This window comes from Cucurbita moschata, unplaced genomic scaffold (genome assembly GCF_002738365.1).
Source record: "Cucurbita moschata cultivar Rifu unplaced genomic scaffold, Cmos_1.0 Cmo_Scf00009, whole genome shotgun sequence".
NCBI classification, from domain to species: Eukaryota; Viridiplantae; Streptophyta; class Magnoliopsida; order Cucurbitales; family Cucurbitaceae; genus Cucurbita; species Cucurbita moschata.
In genome coordinates, this window is record NW_019268525.1 from 66,491 (window position 1) to 84,188 (window position 17,698).

The 17,698-nt window shown below is 37.5% G+C and overlaps 4 protein-coding genes across 12 annotated transcripts in view; 2 read left to right on the top strand and 2 right to left on the bottom strand.

The window, feature by feature from the left end:
- The window catches only part of LOC111447259, a 17,345-nt gene extending 9,225 nt beyond the window's left edge, over positions 1 to 8,120 (top strand). For both annotated transcript variants that reach the window (XM_023086302.1, XM_023086303.1), the window contains 11 exons: positions 616 to 871; positions 960 to 1,176; positions 1,263 to 1,615; positions 1,724 to 2,248; positions 2,352 to 3,555; positions 3,676 to 4,029; positions 4,228 to 4,465; positions 4,734 to 7,366; positions 7,457 to 7,584; positions 7,674 to 7,882; positions 7,949 to 8,120. In XM_023086302.1, the coding sequence (XP_022942070.1) occupies positions 616 to 871; positions 960 to 1,176; positions 1,263 to 1,615; positions 1,724 to 2,248; positions 2,352 to 3,555; positions 3,676 to 4,029; positions 4,228 to 4,465; positions 4,734 to 7,366; positions 7,457 to 7,584; positions 7,674 to 7,882; positions 7,949 to 8,028 (6,197 nt within the window). In that variant the 3' untranslated portion in view covers positions 8,029 to 8,120. The remainder of the gene's footprint in view (positions 1 to 615; positions 872 to 959; positions 1,177 to 1,262; positions 1,616 to 1,723; positions 2,249 to 2,351; positions 3,556 to 3,675; positions 4,030 to 4,227; positions 4,466 to 4,733; positions 7,367 to 7,456; positions 7,585 to 7,673; positions 7,883 to 7,948) is intronic.
- On the bottom strand, positions 8,102 to 11,446 carry LOC111447261 (helicase SEN1-like). The gene is made up of 6 exons (XM_023086306.1): positions 11,267 to 11,446; positions 10,586 to 11,128; positions 9,401 to 10,423; positions 8,969 to 9,299; positions 8,554 to 8,809; positions 8,102 to 8,484 (listed from the first exon to the last, which is right to left on the bottom strand). Exons 1-6 carry the CDS (start codon positions 11,390 to 11,392, stop codon positions 8,259 to 8,261), a joined length of 2,505 nt encoding a protein of 834 aa, XP_022942074.1. The 5' UTR covers positions 11,393 to 11,446; the 3' UTR covers positions 8,102 to 8,258.
- The window catches only part of LOC111447262 (IAA-alanine resistance protein 1), a 30,179-nt gene continuing 23,908 nt past the window's right edge, over positions 11,428 to 17,698 (top strand). Inside the window, exon 1 of the mRNA XM_023086307.1 lies at positions 11,428 to 11,446. The gene's annotated coding sequence lies outside the window, so the exon portion shown is untranslated. The remainder of the gene's footprint in view (positions 11,447 to 17,698) is intronic.
- LOC111447263 (zinc finger protein 7-like) lies at positions 11,766 to 13,929 on the bottom strand. 8 transcript variants are annotated; one of them, XM_023086314.1, is made up of 4 exons: positions 13,737 to 13,929; positions 13,217 to 13,279; positions 12,947 to 13,123; positions 11,766 to 12,765 (listed from the first exon to the last, which is right to left on the bottom strand). In XM_023086314.1, the coding sequence occupies exon 4, from the start codon at positions 12,668 to 12,670 to the stop codon at positions 11,933 to 11,935; it is 738 nt and encodes a 245-aa protein (XP_022942082.1). In that variant the 5' UTR covers positions 12,671 to 12,765; positions 12,947 to 13,123; positions 13,217 to 13,279; positions 13,737 to 13,929; the 3' UTR covers positions 11,766 to 11,932. The 8 variants fall into 8 exon arrangements, with proteins under 8 accessions (XP_022942082.1, XP_022942083.1, XP_022942078.1 ...); XM_023086315.1 differs by having other exon boundaries at positions 13,212 to 13,279; XM_023086310.1 differs by lacking the exon at positions 13,217 to 13,279.

Consider the following 17,698-nt stretch of genomic DNA (forward strand, 5'->3'; position numbering starts at 1 on the left):
CTCCACCAAGTCCCATAGCTCCTGCGATCTGAGCAAGGTCTTCATCTTGATGCTCCACCACTCATACTTCTCACCATTAAAGATTGGCAACAACGGTGCAAAGAAAGAAAAACCAGCTACTGCCATTTTTGTTTTGGAAAAGAAAATAATCACTCGCCCTCGTGTCGAACGAACTTGGCTCTGATACCAAAATTGTTGGAAAGAGGGATAGTGAAAGAGATAGGAATGGATAGGAATAGATGAAAGCTACGGTGCTTTATTATTGTCTACGGACTCAATGCTCATAGTGTTACACAATTCCAGTAGTTATAGCTAATACACTGGACCAAAAATAGTAAATCATCGAAATCTAGAAAGAATTTAAATCTACTAACAATCTCCTAAAAATCTTGGTAGTTTGAATATTTGAATCATATCTCAACTACTTCAAATCATATCTTCATTTTGAATACTTTGAATCATATCTCAACATATAGAACAGCAGTATTGAAAGCTTCTGTTTTGACTGGCTTGAAGAGCATGACTGGAATTTTTAACTTTTCTTTTAGTTTTTTATCTTATGAATACAGAAGATTAATTAGCGTTGTATTTTTGTTTTTATCACTCTTTTTGTAGAGTGGAAAAACTCAGAAGGGAATCTAAGCATTGGTGTTATATCACCATATTCTGCTCAAGTAACCACTATTAAAGAGAAAATTGGACACAGATACGATAACCTTGATGGGTTTAGTGTGAAGGTGAAAACTGTTGATGGCTTTCAAGGTGGGGAAGAGGATATAATTATTATATCTACTGTTAGATCAAATACAGGTTCTTCACTTGGATTCTTATCATGTGATCAGAGGACAAATGTAACTCTTACAAGAGCTAGGTACTGCTGCTTACCCTTCTTCTTTGTAATTCTATATTTGCTTTATCATATATTGGGTGAAGACTTACTGCCTATTGGTATGCATCAGATATTGTCTATGGATATTAGGGAATGATAAAACATTGTCGAATAGCGAGTCTTCTTGGGCTCATTTGGTTCGTGATGCTAAGAATCGTGGTTGTTTCTTTAATGCTGACGATGACGAGAACTTGGCCAAAGCTATATTGGATATCAAGGAAGAATTCAATCAACTTGATGATTTATTGAAAGGAGACAGTATTCTTTTCAGAAATGCTAGATGGAAGGTTCAAGACTCATAGTTTCTCATCATTTTATTTATTTTTGTTTGCTCTACTAGCGATCTCTTAATTTCTTCGTTTGACATGCATAGGTTCTATTCAGTGATAGATTTTTGAAATCATTCAAGAAATCGTCAACCATGGAGATGAAGAAGAAGATATTGAATCTTCTACTCAAACTTTCCGGTGGATGGAGGCCCAAAAGGAGGGACTTAAATCTGGTATGTGGAAGTTCAACGAGGATTTTGAAGAAAATCAAGGTTGAATGCCTCTATGTTATTTGTGCCATTGATATAATGAAAGAGGCAGCGTACATGCAAGTTTTAAGGATTTGGGATGTGCTGCCGTTGGAGGATATTTCAAAATTGGTCAAACATCTTGGCAACCTATTCCGCTCCTACACTGATGAATACATCAATCTTTGTGAAGAGATATGCTATGATGAGTGAGTGTGTGGTGGTGATTAGGAAAAAGATTTTATATATTCTGATTTAAATCTTTGCTTTACTTCCAAATGGTCTCTTATCGTTTTGAATTTTCCTTTATTGTTAAGGGGTTTTTTGGAAGTTCCCAAGACTTGGGAATTCTTATCAGAGCTTGTACGGTACAAGAGCAATACTGACAATTCTAATAGGGATGACTTACGAGGCGTTGATTACAGTGGGAGAAGTTATGTTGAGAATTCGAAAGTCAAAGATAGTTTGTTACTGATGAAATTTTACTCCTTAACATCTGGTGTGCTAAGTCATTTGCTTTCTGATAGAGATGACGTTGAGTTGGATCTCCCATTTGAAGTGACAGAGGAAGAACTAGGGATTATTCTTTATCCCAGGAGTAGTTTCATACTTGGACGCTCTGGAACTGGGAAAACTACTGTATTGACCATGAAGTTATATCAGAAGGAGAAGTTGCATTATTTGGCAGCAGGATCATATGGCGTCGAAGGTGATGTTACTACAAAAAGTGAGATTTCAACGAGTACAATACAGAAAAATGAAGCTGTTTTGCGGCAGTTTTTCCTCACAGTTAGTCCAAAACTTTGTTATGCTGTTAGGCAGCATGTATCTCACTTGAAAAGGTCCCCACCTTTTCAATATGTAATTTGATTTATAAACTATAATTTATGTTTGGTCTTGACCATGCTTTATTGAATTTAATGCAATTTACTCCTTTATTTACAGCTATGCCTGTGGTGGGGATTCTAAGCGAAAGGCTGATTTTAATATGGAAAATATGGATGACTTAGAAACTGAATTCATGGATGTCCCAGATTCCTTAACCAATATTCCAACCAACTCATATCCTCTTGTGACAACTTTCTACAAGTTCTTGATGATGCTTGATGGAACTTTGCGCGATCCGTATTTTGAGAGATTTTGTGATGCAAGACATCTGTTATATGCTCAAACTCGCCGTTCAAGGTCTGTTGCCTTACAATCTTTTATCCGGAAGAACGAAGTTAACTATGATCGTTTTAGTTCTTCTTATTGGCCCCATTTCAATGCACAACTAACGAAAAGGCTAGACTGTTGTAGAGTGTTCACTGAGATTATTTCACATATAAAAGGTGATCCTCGAGCCATTGATGCAGATGATGGTAAACTAAGTAAACCAGATTATGTTCTACTGTCTGAGGGCCGAACATCCAGCTTAAGTAGGGTGGAGAGAGAGATCATATATGATATCTTCCAAAGTTACGAAAAAATGAAGATGAATAACAGAGAGTTCGATTTGGGTGACTTTGTTATGGATTTGCATCGTCGCCTTAGAAGTCAAGGATATGAGGGTGACAAAATGGATTTTATTTACATTGATGAAGTGCAGGATTTGAGCATGACTCAAATTGCTCTTTTCAGTTATGTGTGCAGAAATGTTGAAGAGGGGTTTGTGTTTTCAGGTGACACAGCTCAGACCATTGCTAGGGGGATTGATTTTAGGTTCCAGGATATAAGGTCTTTGTTTTACAAAAAGTTTGTGCAACCCAACATAATTAGTGGAGGTTGTGAAAGAAAAGATAAAGGATGCATCTCGGAGATTTTTTGTCTAAGTCAAAATTTCCGAACCCATTCCGGAGTTCTAAATCTATCGCAGAGCGTAATTGATCTTCTCTATCATTTTTTCCCACAATCCCTTGACATTTTGAAACCCGAGACGAGCCTCATTGCTGGAGAATCCCCAGTGCTGCTTGAATGTGGAAACAATGAAAATGCAATAAAATTGATATTTGGAAATGGAAGTAGTGTTGGCCGCAGTAGTATGGAAGGGTTTGGAGCTGAGCAGGTAATATTGGTACGCGATGAATCTGCCCAGAAAGAGATCTTGAACATTGTTGGAAAGAAGGCACTTGTTCTTACTATAGTGGAGTGCAAAGGGCTTGAGTTTCAGGTAAAAAGCTTCTTTTATATTTTACTATTAGATGATCAGATGGGGTTTCTTCTAACATACCTAAAAAATTAGCAACGTTGTAGCGCCCTCACTATTCTAGTTTCCTACATGTATCTGTAGGATGTGCTATTATACAATTTTTTCGGTTCCTCGCCTTTGAAAAATAAGTGGAGGGTTATTTACAAATATATGGAGGAACTGGACATGCTTGACTCCAGCCTGCCTCACTCCATCCCACAATTTAGTATGTCAAAACATAACATTTTGTGCTCTGAGCTGAAGCAATTGTACGTTGCGGTGACTCGCACAAGGCAGAGACTCTGGTTTTGTGAGGATACAAAAGAGCATTCTGAACCTATGTTTGAGTATTGGAAGAAAAAGTGTGTGGTGCAATTTCAACAGTTGAATGATTCCCTTGCTCAATCCATGCTAGCCTCATGCAGTAAGGAGGACTGGAGATCACAAGGGCTCAAGGTTAGGTTGTCATCCAATTCTAGTTCTTTGACTCAGCTTTTGTTGGTGGTTACTGTTTTTAGAATTTCTTAGTGTTGATTCTCTTCTTTTTATTCCATTTTCTATCAGAAACATGCTAGTTTTCTTTGCAGGAGGTTGTGAAGGATGTATATAGATTTTATCCTTGCCCAAAGTCTAATTCTTCCATCTCTTACACAGCTATATCATGAGGGCAACTACAAAATGGCAACAATGTGTTTTGAAAAGGCTGAAGATGTTTATTGGGAAAGAAGATCCAAGGCCTCCGGTCTTAGAGCTTTTGCAGAACAGATCCACAATGCAAAGCCTGTGGAAGCAAAGGCAATCCTAAGAGAAGCAGCAGAAATATTTGAAGCAATTGGGAAGGCTGATACTGCTGCCCAATGCTTTTTCGATATAGGGGAGTTTGAAAGGGGAGGTAAGTGCAATTCCTTGTTTTCTTTGTTTCCTGTATTGGGATTAAACCTGTTTGTTTGATCTCCTTCCAAGTTTCATCTATTCCTGTAATAAGAGCAAAGCAGAGTGTTTATTGCTTTTTTTCTCCTTGCTGGAGATGTTGGTCAGAATATTTGGTTTTAGAATTCAATCTTTGATGATGTCCTTTCCCTTTCCCCCTATGTTTTCGTAATGATTGTTTTAGGGATATAAGTAGTAATTAGAACGTTGTGAAAATGTGATTCCTGCAGGGGCAATTTTTGAGAAATGTGGGCAGCTAGAGAGGGCAGGAGATTGTTTTCTTCTAGCAAAGTGCTACAACCGTGCTGCTGATTTATTTGCCAGGGCAAATTTTTTCTCTGCGTGCTTGAATACTTGCTCTAAAGGGAAATTGTTTGACGTTGGTTTGCAATACATTTTATCCTGGAAACAAGATGTCGGACTCGAACACCATGCATCCAGAAGTAAGGAAATAGAGGACCTTGAACAAGAATTCATACAAAAATGTGCTCTTCATTTTCACAACTGCGGGGACAGTAGATTCATGATGAAGTCTGTTAAAAGTTTTCGATCCGTAGATTTGATGCGTAACTTCTTGAAGTCCTTGAATTGCCTCGATGAGCTTCTTGTGTTGGAAGAAGAACTGGGAAACTTTTTGGAAGCTGTAAAGATTGCAGAGTCAAAAGCTGATCTGGTTCATGTGGCTGATCTTCATGGCAAGGCAGGAAATTTTAGTGAGGCATCCACGCTTCTTGTGCGCTACGTCCTTGCCAACTCTCTTTGGTCACCAGGAAGCAAAGGTTGGCCCTTGAAGGATTTTGAAGGAAAGAAGGATCTTTTGAGAAAGGCCAGGTTGTTAGCGGAAAATGACTCTAAAGAATTATACGACTGCATTTGTATAGAGGCTGATATTTTGTCTGATGAAAATGGAAACGTGGAAGCTCTGACAGGATATCTAACTGCTTCTAGGAACCACGACAGTGTTCGTGGAGAAATGATATGTGTTAGAAAGATTCTTGATGCCCATTTGCATTTGAAAACATCAAAATACACTTGGGAAGGTGAATTGGTTTCTGATCTGACCAAGCATTCAGAAGAAATGGTTTCAAAGAATCAGGTGTCCGTTGAAACTTTGGTTTACTTTTGGCATTGCTGGAAGGATAGAATTTTGAATGTTCTCGAGAGTCTTAGGTGTGTTGGTGTGAACGATGCGGACCCTTATGGCGAGTTCTGTTTAAATTTCTTTGGTGTTTGGAGACTGAACAACAGACACGTGTTGCTCAACTCTGATGCTGATTGGGCCAAAAAAGTTGATGAAAGGTTCGTTCATAGGAACGGTAAATTGGTGTCCATTGATGTTACCCAATTTTCATTATCTGCCAGGAACTACTGGAGCTTAGAACTGTTTTCTTCTGGACTCGAGGTTTTAGAAAATCTAGATCACCTTTATAATTTCTCCAACCGTATCGGTTTCTTGACGTTCAGCCGGTGTAGGCTTCTCACTCACATGTTTGAGGTTGCAAAACTCCTTCTAGATAGCCCATATTTGGAACATAGATACTATGATAAACAGCAGTTAGAGAGATTCTGTAAGTTGGCATTATCGGAAATCCAAACTCATTTATTTCCACCAGATTGTGTAGTTTCTTTGAAGGAGAGTGTGATATCTCTACGAGTTACTGGGGTTTATCGTAATATGATGAATGAAATTGTGGCCGAGAAGGTTAGCTTACAGAATCAACTAACTTATGGCCGAGTTGGAAGCGTTGCAATGCTTATTCTTGGATCTGGCAAACTCGATAAGAAGTTGTGTGAACAAATAGCAGAATGGTCAAAGGAGAATCCTCCTTGGAGTGCATTCATTCAAGAGCTTTGCAACAGTAGGAGCGCAGAGAATGAAGCAAGGAGGAACCCCGCAAAAGAGATATCTCTTGTGTGGAGGTTTCATGAAGCTCTGAGGGACACGTACAATACGAACTGGGTCCACATGCGGGATTATATTTCGCCTTTCTGTTTCATGTACCTGGTCGAAAGGCTTCTGATTATGGTATCATTCATGAAAGGGGGACACCTTATCACTACAAACTCCTCTTTTCTTGAATGGCTCATCTTCCATGAAGGAAATTCCGATATAATTTCCATGTTGGGAGCTCAAACACAACATTCTTTTCAACCGACGCTTTTGTTTTTGGCTCAAATTCATCAGGAACTTCTTTTCGACAGGAGAGCAACAATGGAGTGGTTGAAGAAGACACATACAAACTTGAACTGCTATCCGATACTGGTAAGGAGGTTGGTGGTTGTCACATGTTTGCTTCATCTGAACTTTGGCATTTGCTTCGATGTACTTCGCAATCTGCTTGGTCGCAACTACATCACTGAGCATTTACCCACGGAATTTTGCAATGTGCTTAAGGGAAACAAAAGTTTTTATGTACCAACTGATAACTTAAATATGATTGCCGGATTCTTCAAGGGAATTGGAAACCCAATGGTTATTGTGAGTTTGGATGGAAATTTCCAACAACTCACTTGTAGAGATGCAACTACTGTCAACTTGAATGTCAGTCGTTGTATGGATGATGTACTGAAGGCTTTATTCCCAAAGGAAGTTGAAAGTTCGCAACCTCGAGTCGAAGCTCCCAAAGGGCAAGATGTTGGTATAACAACCAGCAAAATGGTAGCATCGAAAGTGGGATGCATGGCTATTCCATCCTCTTCTAGCTTGGCTTTGGATGAAAACAAGAGGATGAAATCTAATAATAGTGAAAATGATGGATATTCACCCAAGTCTGTTGGTTTTTGGGAAATGTTTGAAGCATTGAGAATGTTGGAGAATGAAATGGAGGGGAAGAGCAATCTGTCAAACGCCTTTCAAATCAAGGTAACATTAACGCTCATGTCGTTGTTTTGACATCAGATGAAGCATGTAATTGAAAACAACATATCCCTTTTGCGTGGCTTATTGTTGCAGATGGATGTGGAGAGATGGGTTAAGCATTTAAGTGCCGCAAGAAGCAAAGCGGATGAGGAGATTCGTTTTGAAGTAGTGGATGGGTTGGTTGTGGAATTAAATTTACTATCTACTGCTTTAAGCATGAGGTATCAAACTGTTTACATTCTGTTCATAATCCTTCTTGCTTCTTCTATCGTAATGCTAACATTCTGTTGCCAAACGAATTTGATGCCAGCGATCCCAAGGAAAATGTATCTCAAGTGGTATCGATATCAAAGAGCGTCTATTCGAGGAGGATGGAGTTGGAGCCTATCTTGAGTGAACTACTACTACTACTACTACATGATGATCCTGAAGTGGAAGTGGATCAGAGGTCGATTGATGATCAAGATTGTGAAGGAGGAAAAGCTGAGGCTGTTTTGGATAAGAAGGGGAAAGGGAAAGGGAAAGGGAATGGGAATGGGAATGGGAATGGGAAAGGGAACGGGAAAGGGAACGGGAATGGGAAAGGGAACGGGAAAGGGAACGGGAATGGGAAAGGGAAAGGGAAGTCAAAGAACAACAAGAGGGGAAAGGGTCGTAGGAGTTGAATGATAATGCATGGCTATTCCTAACGTGGGGGAAGTATTTAGTTGAGTTGCTGTGATAACTGATTTAATTAACTTATTGAATATATTCAAGATATCGCTGCCCTATTAATTAATATTGGAAAATGACTTGTAAGCCAAACCCCAGAACTAAACGAGGCGTGTTAATTTAAAGTTCATAAACATATCACACTAATAACAATTGAAGTGTGTAAGAGCAATCAAACCCCATCTCATTTCTTCTTGTGATCACTGTTGTAAATATTGTCAAGGTTGAGAATCTCTTGGTTGATATCAGACATTTGCGAAGTCTTCATCATTTTCATTGCATCTCCCAACTCTTTGTCCTCTTCAACATTAAACAAGCATTGGCGAGACTTGGCGTCCTTAATAACTTCTCTCCATTCTGAATTACTTTTTCCTAAGGTTGTTGCATCTCCCACAATCCAAAGACAATGCCTGGACAAAAAATGGGTTAGGTCTAAATAATGTCTCAACTTGACTCAATGAATAAGAAGAAGATCATACCTAGCTCTTGTGAGAGCAACATTGGTTCTTTGTGAGCTTGAGAGGAATCCAATGTTGTTTCCACGGTTGGATCTAACTGTAGATATTATAATCACATCCTCTTCGCCACCTTGGAATCCATCAACAGACTTCACTTTTATTGTAAAACCTTCCTTCTTCTCATATTTTCTTCCAAGTTTGTGTTGGATTGATGAAACTTGTGCAGCGTAAGGAGATATCACCCCAATGCTAATATCCTTCTTCTTGTTGGACCATGCTGTATTTGAATGACGACCATACTTTATATTTTAAAATTCTCGCTCGAATATATATATTTTAGTGTCCATTGTTTTGTTTTAAAACATAAGTGTAGGTGACAAGATATTTAGTGAGCAAGACAAAACATTGAAAATGTTAAAATATAAATTGGCAATACCTTTGTAAAGCATTTGTATTATTTGGGCCACAACAACTACCTCAAACATGTTCTTCTTGCTTTGTCCATCATCATTGCTCTCCTCTTGTCCACCAGAAACATTGATGAAAGAATATGGACCGAACAGAGGACTAGGAAGGTAATGTTCTTCATACAGCTGCTTATTCATAACAATGGAAGCATCCAGAATTTGATTGCCATAGAATTTGGAATTTGGGAAGTGGCTCACAGACGGATGCATCCTATATTGTGTGTTCAATAGGTGCTTGAAGTGTCCTAAGACACTAAGCCTCTCAAAAAGGCTTGTACCAAATCCAGCTGCCTCAGAAACCTAGTACAGAAAGGATTGGGTTTGATCAAAATTAAAGCCAATCAACAATTGTGTTTCATGTTAGAGCAAAGAAGGAAGAAGATAAGATAACCATAAATTACCTTGCTGCTTATTGTTGCTGGTAATTGGAACTCATCGCCAATAAGAATAGCATGCCTTATATCAGGAAGTTGCAAAGGTATGAGTGATTCACATTCCTTCAATTGAGCAGCTTCATCAACAACTAACAAGTTGAGTGAATTCTTTTTCACATTCTTCAACTTGAAAGAGTTTGAAGCTGTGCTAAATATCAAAGAAGCTTGCTGAAAACAAAACTTCTCGATCGAGTTTCTGCTTACTTTACTTGGAACTTCAACCTGGTCAAGCGACATCAAAAGAGTCTGCAAAACCAAAACACATTGACCCTTCAAACCAATCAAAGTTCCTCTCACTTTATCATCATCTTCACTCAGAAGGGTCCCAATATCACCAATCAACTCAACAAGAATCTCCATTTTTTTCAAATTATGCTCCATAATGACCTCTTGAGGGACGTGAGTGGTTAAAATGTGAACACATTCTAAAAGTGATGAAGCAATGGATTTGAACATTCTCTTCAATCTTGGAAATTTGCATCCTTGAAGAATCTCTATCATGGATGTTATTTGAAACTTCCAGCCATTTGGTCCTAAACACTTGATAAGTTTTTCAACTCTATGCTCTACATAAATCTCTTCCAGCTGAGAATCAACTTTAAGTCTATCTTTGTTCCCAAATAAAAGCAATTGTCCCAAAGGGCAAAAGATGTGGTCTTTACGAAAAGACTCGTCTTTTAGCAACTTCACAACTTGTGAGGCAAGATTTGTAATGGCAACATTTGTGGGAGAACAAGCAAGAGTCCTAATTTGGTGCTTCATTGTTAAGATTCTCCAAAGTAATATACTGGTAGTTTTGGTTTTGCCTGTTCCGGGTGGGCCCCATATAAGGTCTATTGAAGGCTTGTGTTGGCAGAGAGTATTTTGGATACAAGTTTCTATTGCAACCTTTTGGGATTCATTCAATGAAGACGGGTGTGGTGTAGGGTAATCTTGCGTGGGATCTTCTTGATCATTTTGAGTGCATTCTGTGCAGCTTTGATGGTTTCCCTGACATATGACAAAACAATCCACTTCAAAAACTTCACACAATAAGAGCTAGGTTTATAAATATTATAATGGAGACTAACTTTGTACCATTTCAAAAGTAATACTAAATTCAAAATCGTTATCAACCAAAATCTTAGCATCAAATATATATAGAAAACATACCAGCCACGTTGTGCCCAAAACACGCCCAATGATGCCCCCACCAGCAGAACATTGTAACGCCTTCCATATTCTCAAGTTGGTTGTCACATTCATCAGAAAAACAATGAAAAGTGTTGTTGATTCGAGGATGTCACCTTGAGCTGTGATGTTTTTAGAAACATGAAGGTTGAGATGAGTAGGGATACTATTGTCGGTGATTTGTCCCAACCAAGCAAATGCCCAGTTGAATTCTGAGCGTTCCAAATAATCACTATCGGTAGTTTGAGGATCAGAGTCCAAGATTATAAAAATATGGCCTGGAAGTGCTTTGTACGGCTGCTGCCCCTTCCCATCAGTGCTTCTCCAAGGGCTAACATTCACATTGAACAAGATTTTGCCTCTTTTTGCGTTTGACTCTTCAATGGAAACCACTTGAGCAGAAGGTGCTTTGTGAATTGCCTTCAAACTTGAGCACAACTCTGCCCTTGTTTCTTCTAACAAAGGGAACAAGTATGAGCCTCTGTAGTGTTCCTCTGATTCAAATGATTTTGGAATATTCCCCACCTGAACATTTTTGTAGAATCGGGCATTACTTATTTAATCTCATTAAAATATCCACTAGTATGGAAACGTTGGAAGAAATGTGAATTGTGATGAGTGAAGATGCATAGGAGAGGAAGGCAAGAATGTAAGAAGACATACCTTGAGTTTATACAAGTTTTGATTGAACACATTTGTCAACTCCCAAGAAAACAAAACATCAATGAGACCATTGGAGTCCTTGGCACTACTTGGTTTGTGGCGTCTACAACTTTCTCCTCCTTCCATTTTGTAGAGAGAAAAAAGTGGTTTATAGAAATGAAACGAGAGAGAGATGGAGAGGTTTGTGAGAATGAAGATATGAGAAGCCATATCACAAATTTATACAAGTTGTGAATCTTTGTGTTGGTGAAGAGTGAAATGGAATTGTAGAGGAAAACCCTCTGCCAAGGAAGCGCGGGAAGACCCTCAATTGACTTGGAACTATCACAAATTCGATCTCTTTCCACGCTTTTCCATTAGGAATATGTTGGGACAAGGACGTCGGATTCTTCCCTCTAATTCAGTTCATTTCTACAACAATTTTCTACTTCTTTCCCCTCTCTCTCTCTCTCTCTTCAAAATATATATATACACCTCATCCTTCCAAAAAGGTTAAGAACTAACACCACATCCATCCAAATAAGAGTGTTCCTTAAGATGTCAAGTTATGGTAGACGGAGAAGAATTACATATATGACTCAATAAAAAGCTTGCACCGCACCTCACTCTACATAATTACCAATATGGGGAAAATATTTAGAAACAAGGCAACAAAACCAAAAAAGCTTAGAGTCTTAAAGTAAGATCAGGCGAACAACTCATTCTCGGCGGTGCCATGCTCGTACCAGATTTTGGGCTTGGAACTTGAGATACTTCCCCAGGCATAGAACCAGTAGATCTCTCGTTTACTCGTCGGAAACTCCCAGGCCAAAATGGAGCAACATCCTCATCTTCCATAAAAAATGGCATTCCAATGTACCCTTCATCAAACGTGACTCCATTTCTAGCAATAAATGGCCGTTGTGCAGGTAAGATTTTATGGTGCACTGCAGCATGAGCTTCGATCCCGAGCGACCGATATGCAGAACCATGAAGTGGAAGTGAAGCCAAGCTAGTATATCTATTAGAGAACATACCCATCCGCATCGCTCGCTTTGCCATTGTCCTCTCCCTTTTATGAGCATTCTGGTGGCCACCCAAGGCCTGAGAGCTAAAGAATTTACGTCGACAGTAATTGCAAGAGAACATCCTGGGGTTTGTTGGGCCAGAAACATGGCCAACTGCTTCACTACTAGTCTCACCACTACCATTTGCGTCGACATCATTTGGGTTGAAATGAAGTGTCAAGTCAACAGAAACCAAACCTTGATTGGTATTACCTTTTATCGAGTTGGTGAGGCAGGAGGTACTACTACTGTCCTTCGAGGGATTAGAGGTTGCTTCAGGTACAGCCATGTCAGAAGCAGCTTGGGTGCTCACTTCTGAATCTTCTTCCCGTTCCAAATTCAACTTTGGTGATTGCATATTGGAAATAGGATTTAGAATTAGACGGTTGATTATTCGGTTGACAATAGGAAACGCCAAATAAGTCGATGTTGGCTGTCACTCATGTAAATAACCTGCATAAACAATGAAAGCTTAATCTAATGCAACTTATGAGAATTCCTTAAAAAAATTCCTTTAAACTTTTTTAAAAAGTTCAAAAAACTTCATATTGTTAGTATATAAGCGTCAATACCACATTGCAAAAATACTCATGTCCTTCAACCTTTTAAAAAGGAAGTTTAAAGAAGTTCTTACCATTAGTCATAAGTGGCAAAACAGTGCTTATGCAAGGGCTTGTATTATCCCAGGCAGTGCATCTGTTAGTCCGAGATCTCTTGAATTATCCCAAACAAGTTCTTATCGATACTCCTTTTTATACATCAGAAGATCTTCTCAAGTGGAGTTAAATAGCGGCCTCTTGAATTACTTAGCCTACAAAACCTAATACACCATTAGTTAACCTAAACATTATTCTAGTATTCTAGTCTAGCATTAGTTTCCAATCATTTCAAATACTTACTCAACCTTCTACAATGATTGGCATTAAGGAACTCACCATCTTCAATTTTCAACCTAATCTTATTGTGTCTAATACAGAGAAATGAGATAATTTATTAAAATCTAGACTACAAGCTAAACTCATCAAAAAATAAATAAATAAATAACCAATTACTCCAGAAACTAACCAAAAAAGAAAAGGTAAAACGGAGAAGAAGAAGCAAACGAGTCTCCATCGGCGTTGTTTCCCCCTTCATAGCTTGCTCCCAAGTTCAAAACAGAGGGAAAATTCAGAAATATCCATTTCTAAGGAGAATTATTGGTAAATTTGGAAGACCCTCTTAAGAACAGTAGAAGAAAAGGAAACAAAAGGGTCCTGATTCCAAATTCAAGAGAGGAAAACCCCCAGAAACCACAAATTCAAGTACAGAGAAGGACAGAAAATCCCAAAAAGAAAAAGAACAGAAAACAGACACCCAGATGAAAGGTTCGCAAGAAACTGAAATCCCATGAAGCAAAAATCGAGAAAAGAGAAGTAGGTTCTTACCATTTGTGGGCACAAAAATGGGATGTAGGGGTAGATGAAGTTGTAGAGGATTGAGAGTGAGTTTGTGGAGTAGAGTGGTGATGTAGTACTAGGAAAAGGAAACAGAGACGCACAGACAAGGTGATGGATGTAGTGCTACGAAAAGGAAATAGAGAAGCACAGACAAGGGGACATATGGTGACACCCAATTTGTTTCAATTTGCTTCAATTTGCTTCAATTTGTTTCAACTTTCAACTCATGGTGGTGGGGAAAAGGACTCGCAGATTAAACCAAAGGATAAATTATTCATGCGAGGTCTAAATATGGTGATAACTAAAGTTCTTACCTTTTCCAGGTTCTGTTTTATGGGTCAACTTTTAGCTAGTTAGACTTTAAATTTGCACGTCTTTCTAAAATCACTACCATTATTTTCTCCTATCAATTTCAGAATAACATCTCTTAAATTCAATGAATTTATAAAAGAAAAAAAAAGATTGAATTACTCTTTCCTTTCGCATGTGACGTTAAATTGAGATGAACTATAGCAACCTCAACATTTAATTTCAACAAAAAAAAAAATATATATATATATATATATATATATATATATATTTAGGTGATCTTCAAAAAGTTCAATTACTCATTTTAATTGAATTGTTACACACAGGTTCAAAATCACTCGATTACTCTTACGACTAGATTTTAATAACACTGTAATTGTAATCTTAAGAATGGTAACGATTAGATTAAAAAAAAAACATTGATTTAAAAAAAAAAATTAACTCATTTATAGCACTAAACTTTAGAGTCGTATCGGTGGAGAGAAAAAAAAAAGTTTCAAAATGCAAGAGCAAAGACTCGAAGGGTGAATAATGAATTGAAAATAGGTGGGGAGTGGGGTTGGGTTGATGAGAGTACTATGGTGTCCTACGGGAAGAGAGTAAATGGCCATAAAAGGCACACAGACAGAGTACATGCATTGGTGCCTTTTTCTTTGTTTCTCTCTAATATTATGTGCATATCTTGTTACCAATCCAAAGTGGGGTACATAATTAGCAATAGGGATTCAGGCTTAGAGTGCTAAAGTAAGATGAGGTGAAGAACTCATTTTTGAGGGTGCCATGCTCGTACTCGAGTTCCGACTTGGAACTTGAGATACTTCCCGAGACGTACAACCGATGAATCCCTTGTTTACTCGTGGGAAACTCGGAGGCCAAAATGGAGCAACATCATGATCGTCTTACATAAAAAAACGTGGAATAAGTGAGTGTTGGGTATGACTGATGTGAGAATTGAGATTATTTTAGTATATGGGTAGGTACAAGATCAAAAGAAGGAAACACAATTTTGTATAGAGGTTTGAGAGCAAATTTTGTAGAGGTTTGAGAGTGAGGTGAGGGTGTTGTAGTAGTAGGAAAGGAAAGGGAAATAGAGAACCCGATTTGAATTTGTTCCAAGTCCAACTTTGTTGATGTCATTGTGGTGGGAGGGGAGGGGGGATGTGGGGCAATCATGAATGTGGAATTCTGATTGCCAATTCAATACAATGTGCAAACATTCGTGAATGGGCTTCACCTTCGCCCCACCCAACACAGTTTTAAAACAATAACAAACTCTTGTGCCCATATATTCCCCATTGGGCCCAAATATCAATTTGGTCCTAACCCAATGTATTTTGGACCCTCATCTTTTAGTTTAGGAAATCAGAATCAAATCAAAAGGAAACATAAAATGGAAAAAAACTAAATGGGTAAACTATCTTTTTTTTTTTTTATATGAATGGAAGAGAGCAATCAATTTTGTGAGACGTACAAGGTATAAAGTGATGATTTAAGTCTAGAATTATTTTTCCATTAAAGGTTGAAAATCATAACAACTCATGATTTCATCCAACCATTATTTCTCCATTATTTAAAAAGCTTTAAAATACACCTTTTCTATAAAAGCGGTAGTAGCATTACTACCCAGGGTTGGTTTGGATTCTCCCTCGAAAAAAAGAAGAAGAAGAAGAAGAAGAGTGTATAGATAGAAGACGTGGATATATTCGGGAAGGTACTTAATGAGGAGTTGAATGGTTGTGGTGGGTAAAGTAATGGGTAAGTGTAATTTGGTGTGAACAATTTATGGGGTGGGGTCCATCAAATGTGGTATACACAAATTAAATTGGAGTAGAAGAAATGATTGAGACATTGAAACATTGAAACCTAAAACTAATGTGAAAATGTGAAAATGAAACCTACAGCCCTCTTACATAGCCATAACCCACAAAATAATTACAAATTTTAATATACCAACTACCCATTCACTTCACACTTTTCATCTTCCTAATATATTAACGTGAGTGCCACAGAAATGGTTCATCCTTTATTTACCCCTTCATTCTCATGCTTTGTTGTTTTAATGGGATCTCAGAGGAAAAAGAAATGGCATGAAAGCAATTGAATTTGGTTTTATTATGATTTCACAAGAAAACAGTATGGTTTTTGGATTTCCCAAATTTTTCTTTACTTCCAATTGGGTGAATGTTTCATTGTTTATAGGGACACTTGCCTTGTATTTATTTCTCTCTCTCTCTCTCCCTCTCGTCAAATTATTAATATATTTCTTTTTTATTTATTTATTCACCTACAAATACTCTATCTTTAAACCTACAAAATTGACACCGGTCTTTAATTTTTGTAACATTTTTCACATCACTTGTCAAATCTCCAATCATATTATACAAAAATCATTATTCACAAAATATCTGAATCTAACAGATATAAACTTATTTAAAAATAGTTAGATGCTTTTTTTTTTTTTTAATAAATTATATATATACACGTAGATGGAGACCTTCACATTTTAATTCACGTCACATAACTCAAATTATTAAAAAATTATTATTTCATCAATGAATAAGTTAACAATTTGAATTGTTCTCCTACATATCAATGAATAAGTTGATCGGTTTAGAAAATTACTTATTGCTATAGTGTGATTAATCCATTTAATATATTAATGAAACAATAATTTAATAAATGAAGATTTTACAAAAATAAATTAAAAATATTGAGATTGAGAAGAGAAAATAGGAGGGGAAAAAGAGAGAAAGAAGGTGGGGTTGGAAATAAAAGGGGGAGGCGAATAAGAATCCGGGGCTTGTCGCCGAGTCATCATCACATAGATTTCTGATAGCGATTTCCAGTCCCTCTCTTCCAACCAATTCGATTCCCTTTCTCTTTCCAATTTTTTTTTTTTATTATTATTTATTAAGAGGATATTTTGCCGTGATAATTAGTTAGAATATATATCAGATATTTAGGGAGTTGTTAGTATAGATTTTATTAACCGTATATTTTATTTATTTACCAAATTTAGTTAGATATATATTTTTTCTATTTTTAGGTATTAGTTGATAGTTTGTATCCTATTTAAACGTGGTAAACCTGAATGAAGATCATACTTTCGATCCCAATTCTATTTCTATTTCTCATTCTTAACATGGTATCAGAGCACCGATCTTGGTGTTCTTAAATATCAAAATTTCCTTTATGGCGGAATCAGCCAAATCCAGCTTCAAAATTTCGGATGTTGATTTAACACATCCGTACTATATTCATCACTCTGATCAGCCAGGATATTCACTTGTTCCAATCAAATTAAATGGAGCAAATTACCAATCCTGGAGTAAATCAGTTATGCATGCTCTTATTGCCAAGAAGAAAATTGGCTTCATTGATGGCACAATTGAGGAACCGTCCCAAGATGCAAATTCAACCGAATTCGAACTCTGGAATCAGTGCAACAGTATGATAATATCTTGGTTAACTCATTCCGTTGAAGCAGATATCGCTAAAGGCATTATTCACGCCAAGACAGCTCATCAAGTGTGGGTTGATCTTCACGATCAATTCTCACAAAAGAATGCTCCAGCAATTTTTCAAATACAAAACTCGATAGCAACGATGTCACAAGGAACCATGGCGCTGTCAACATATTT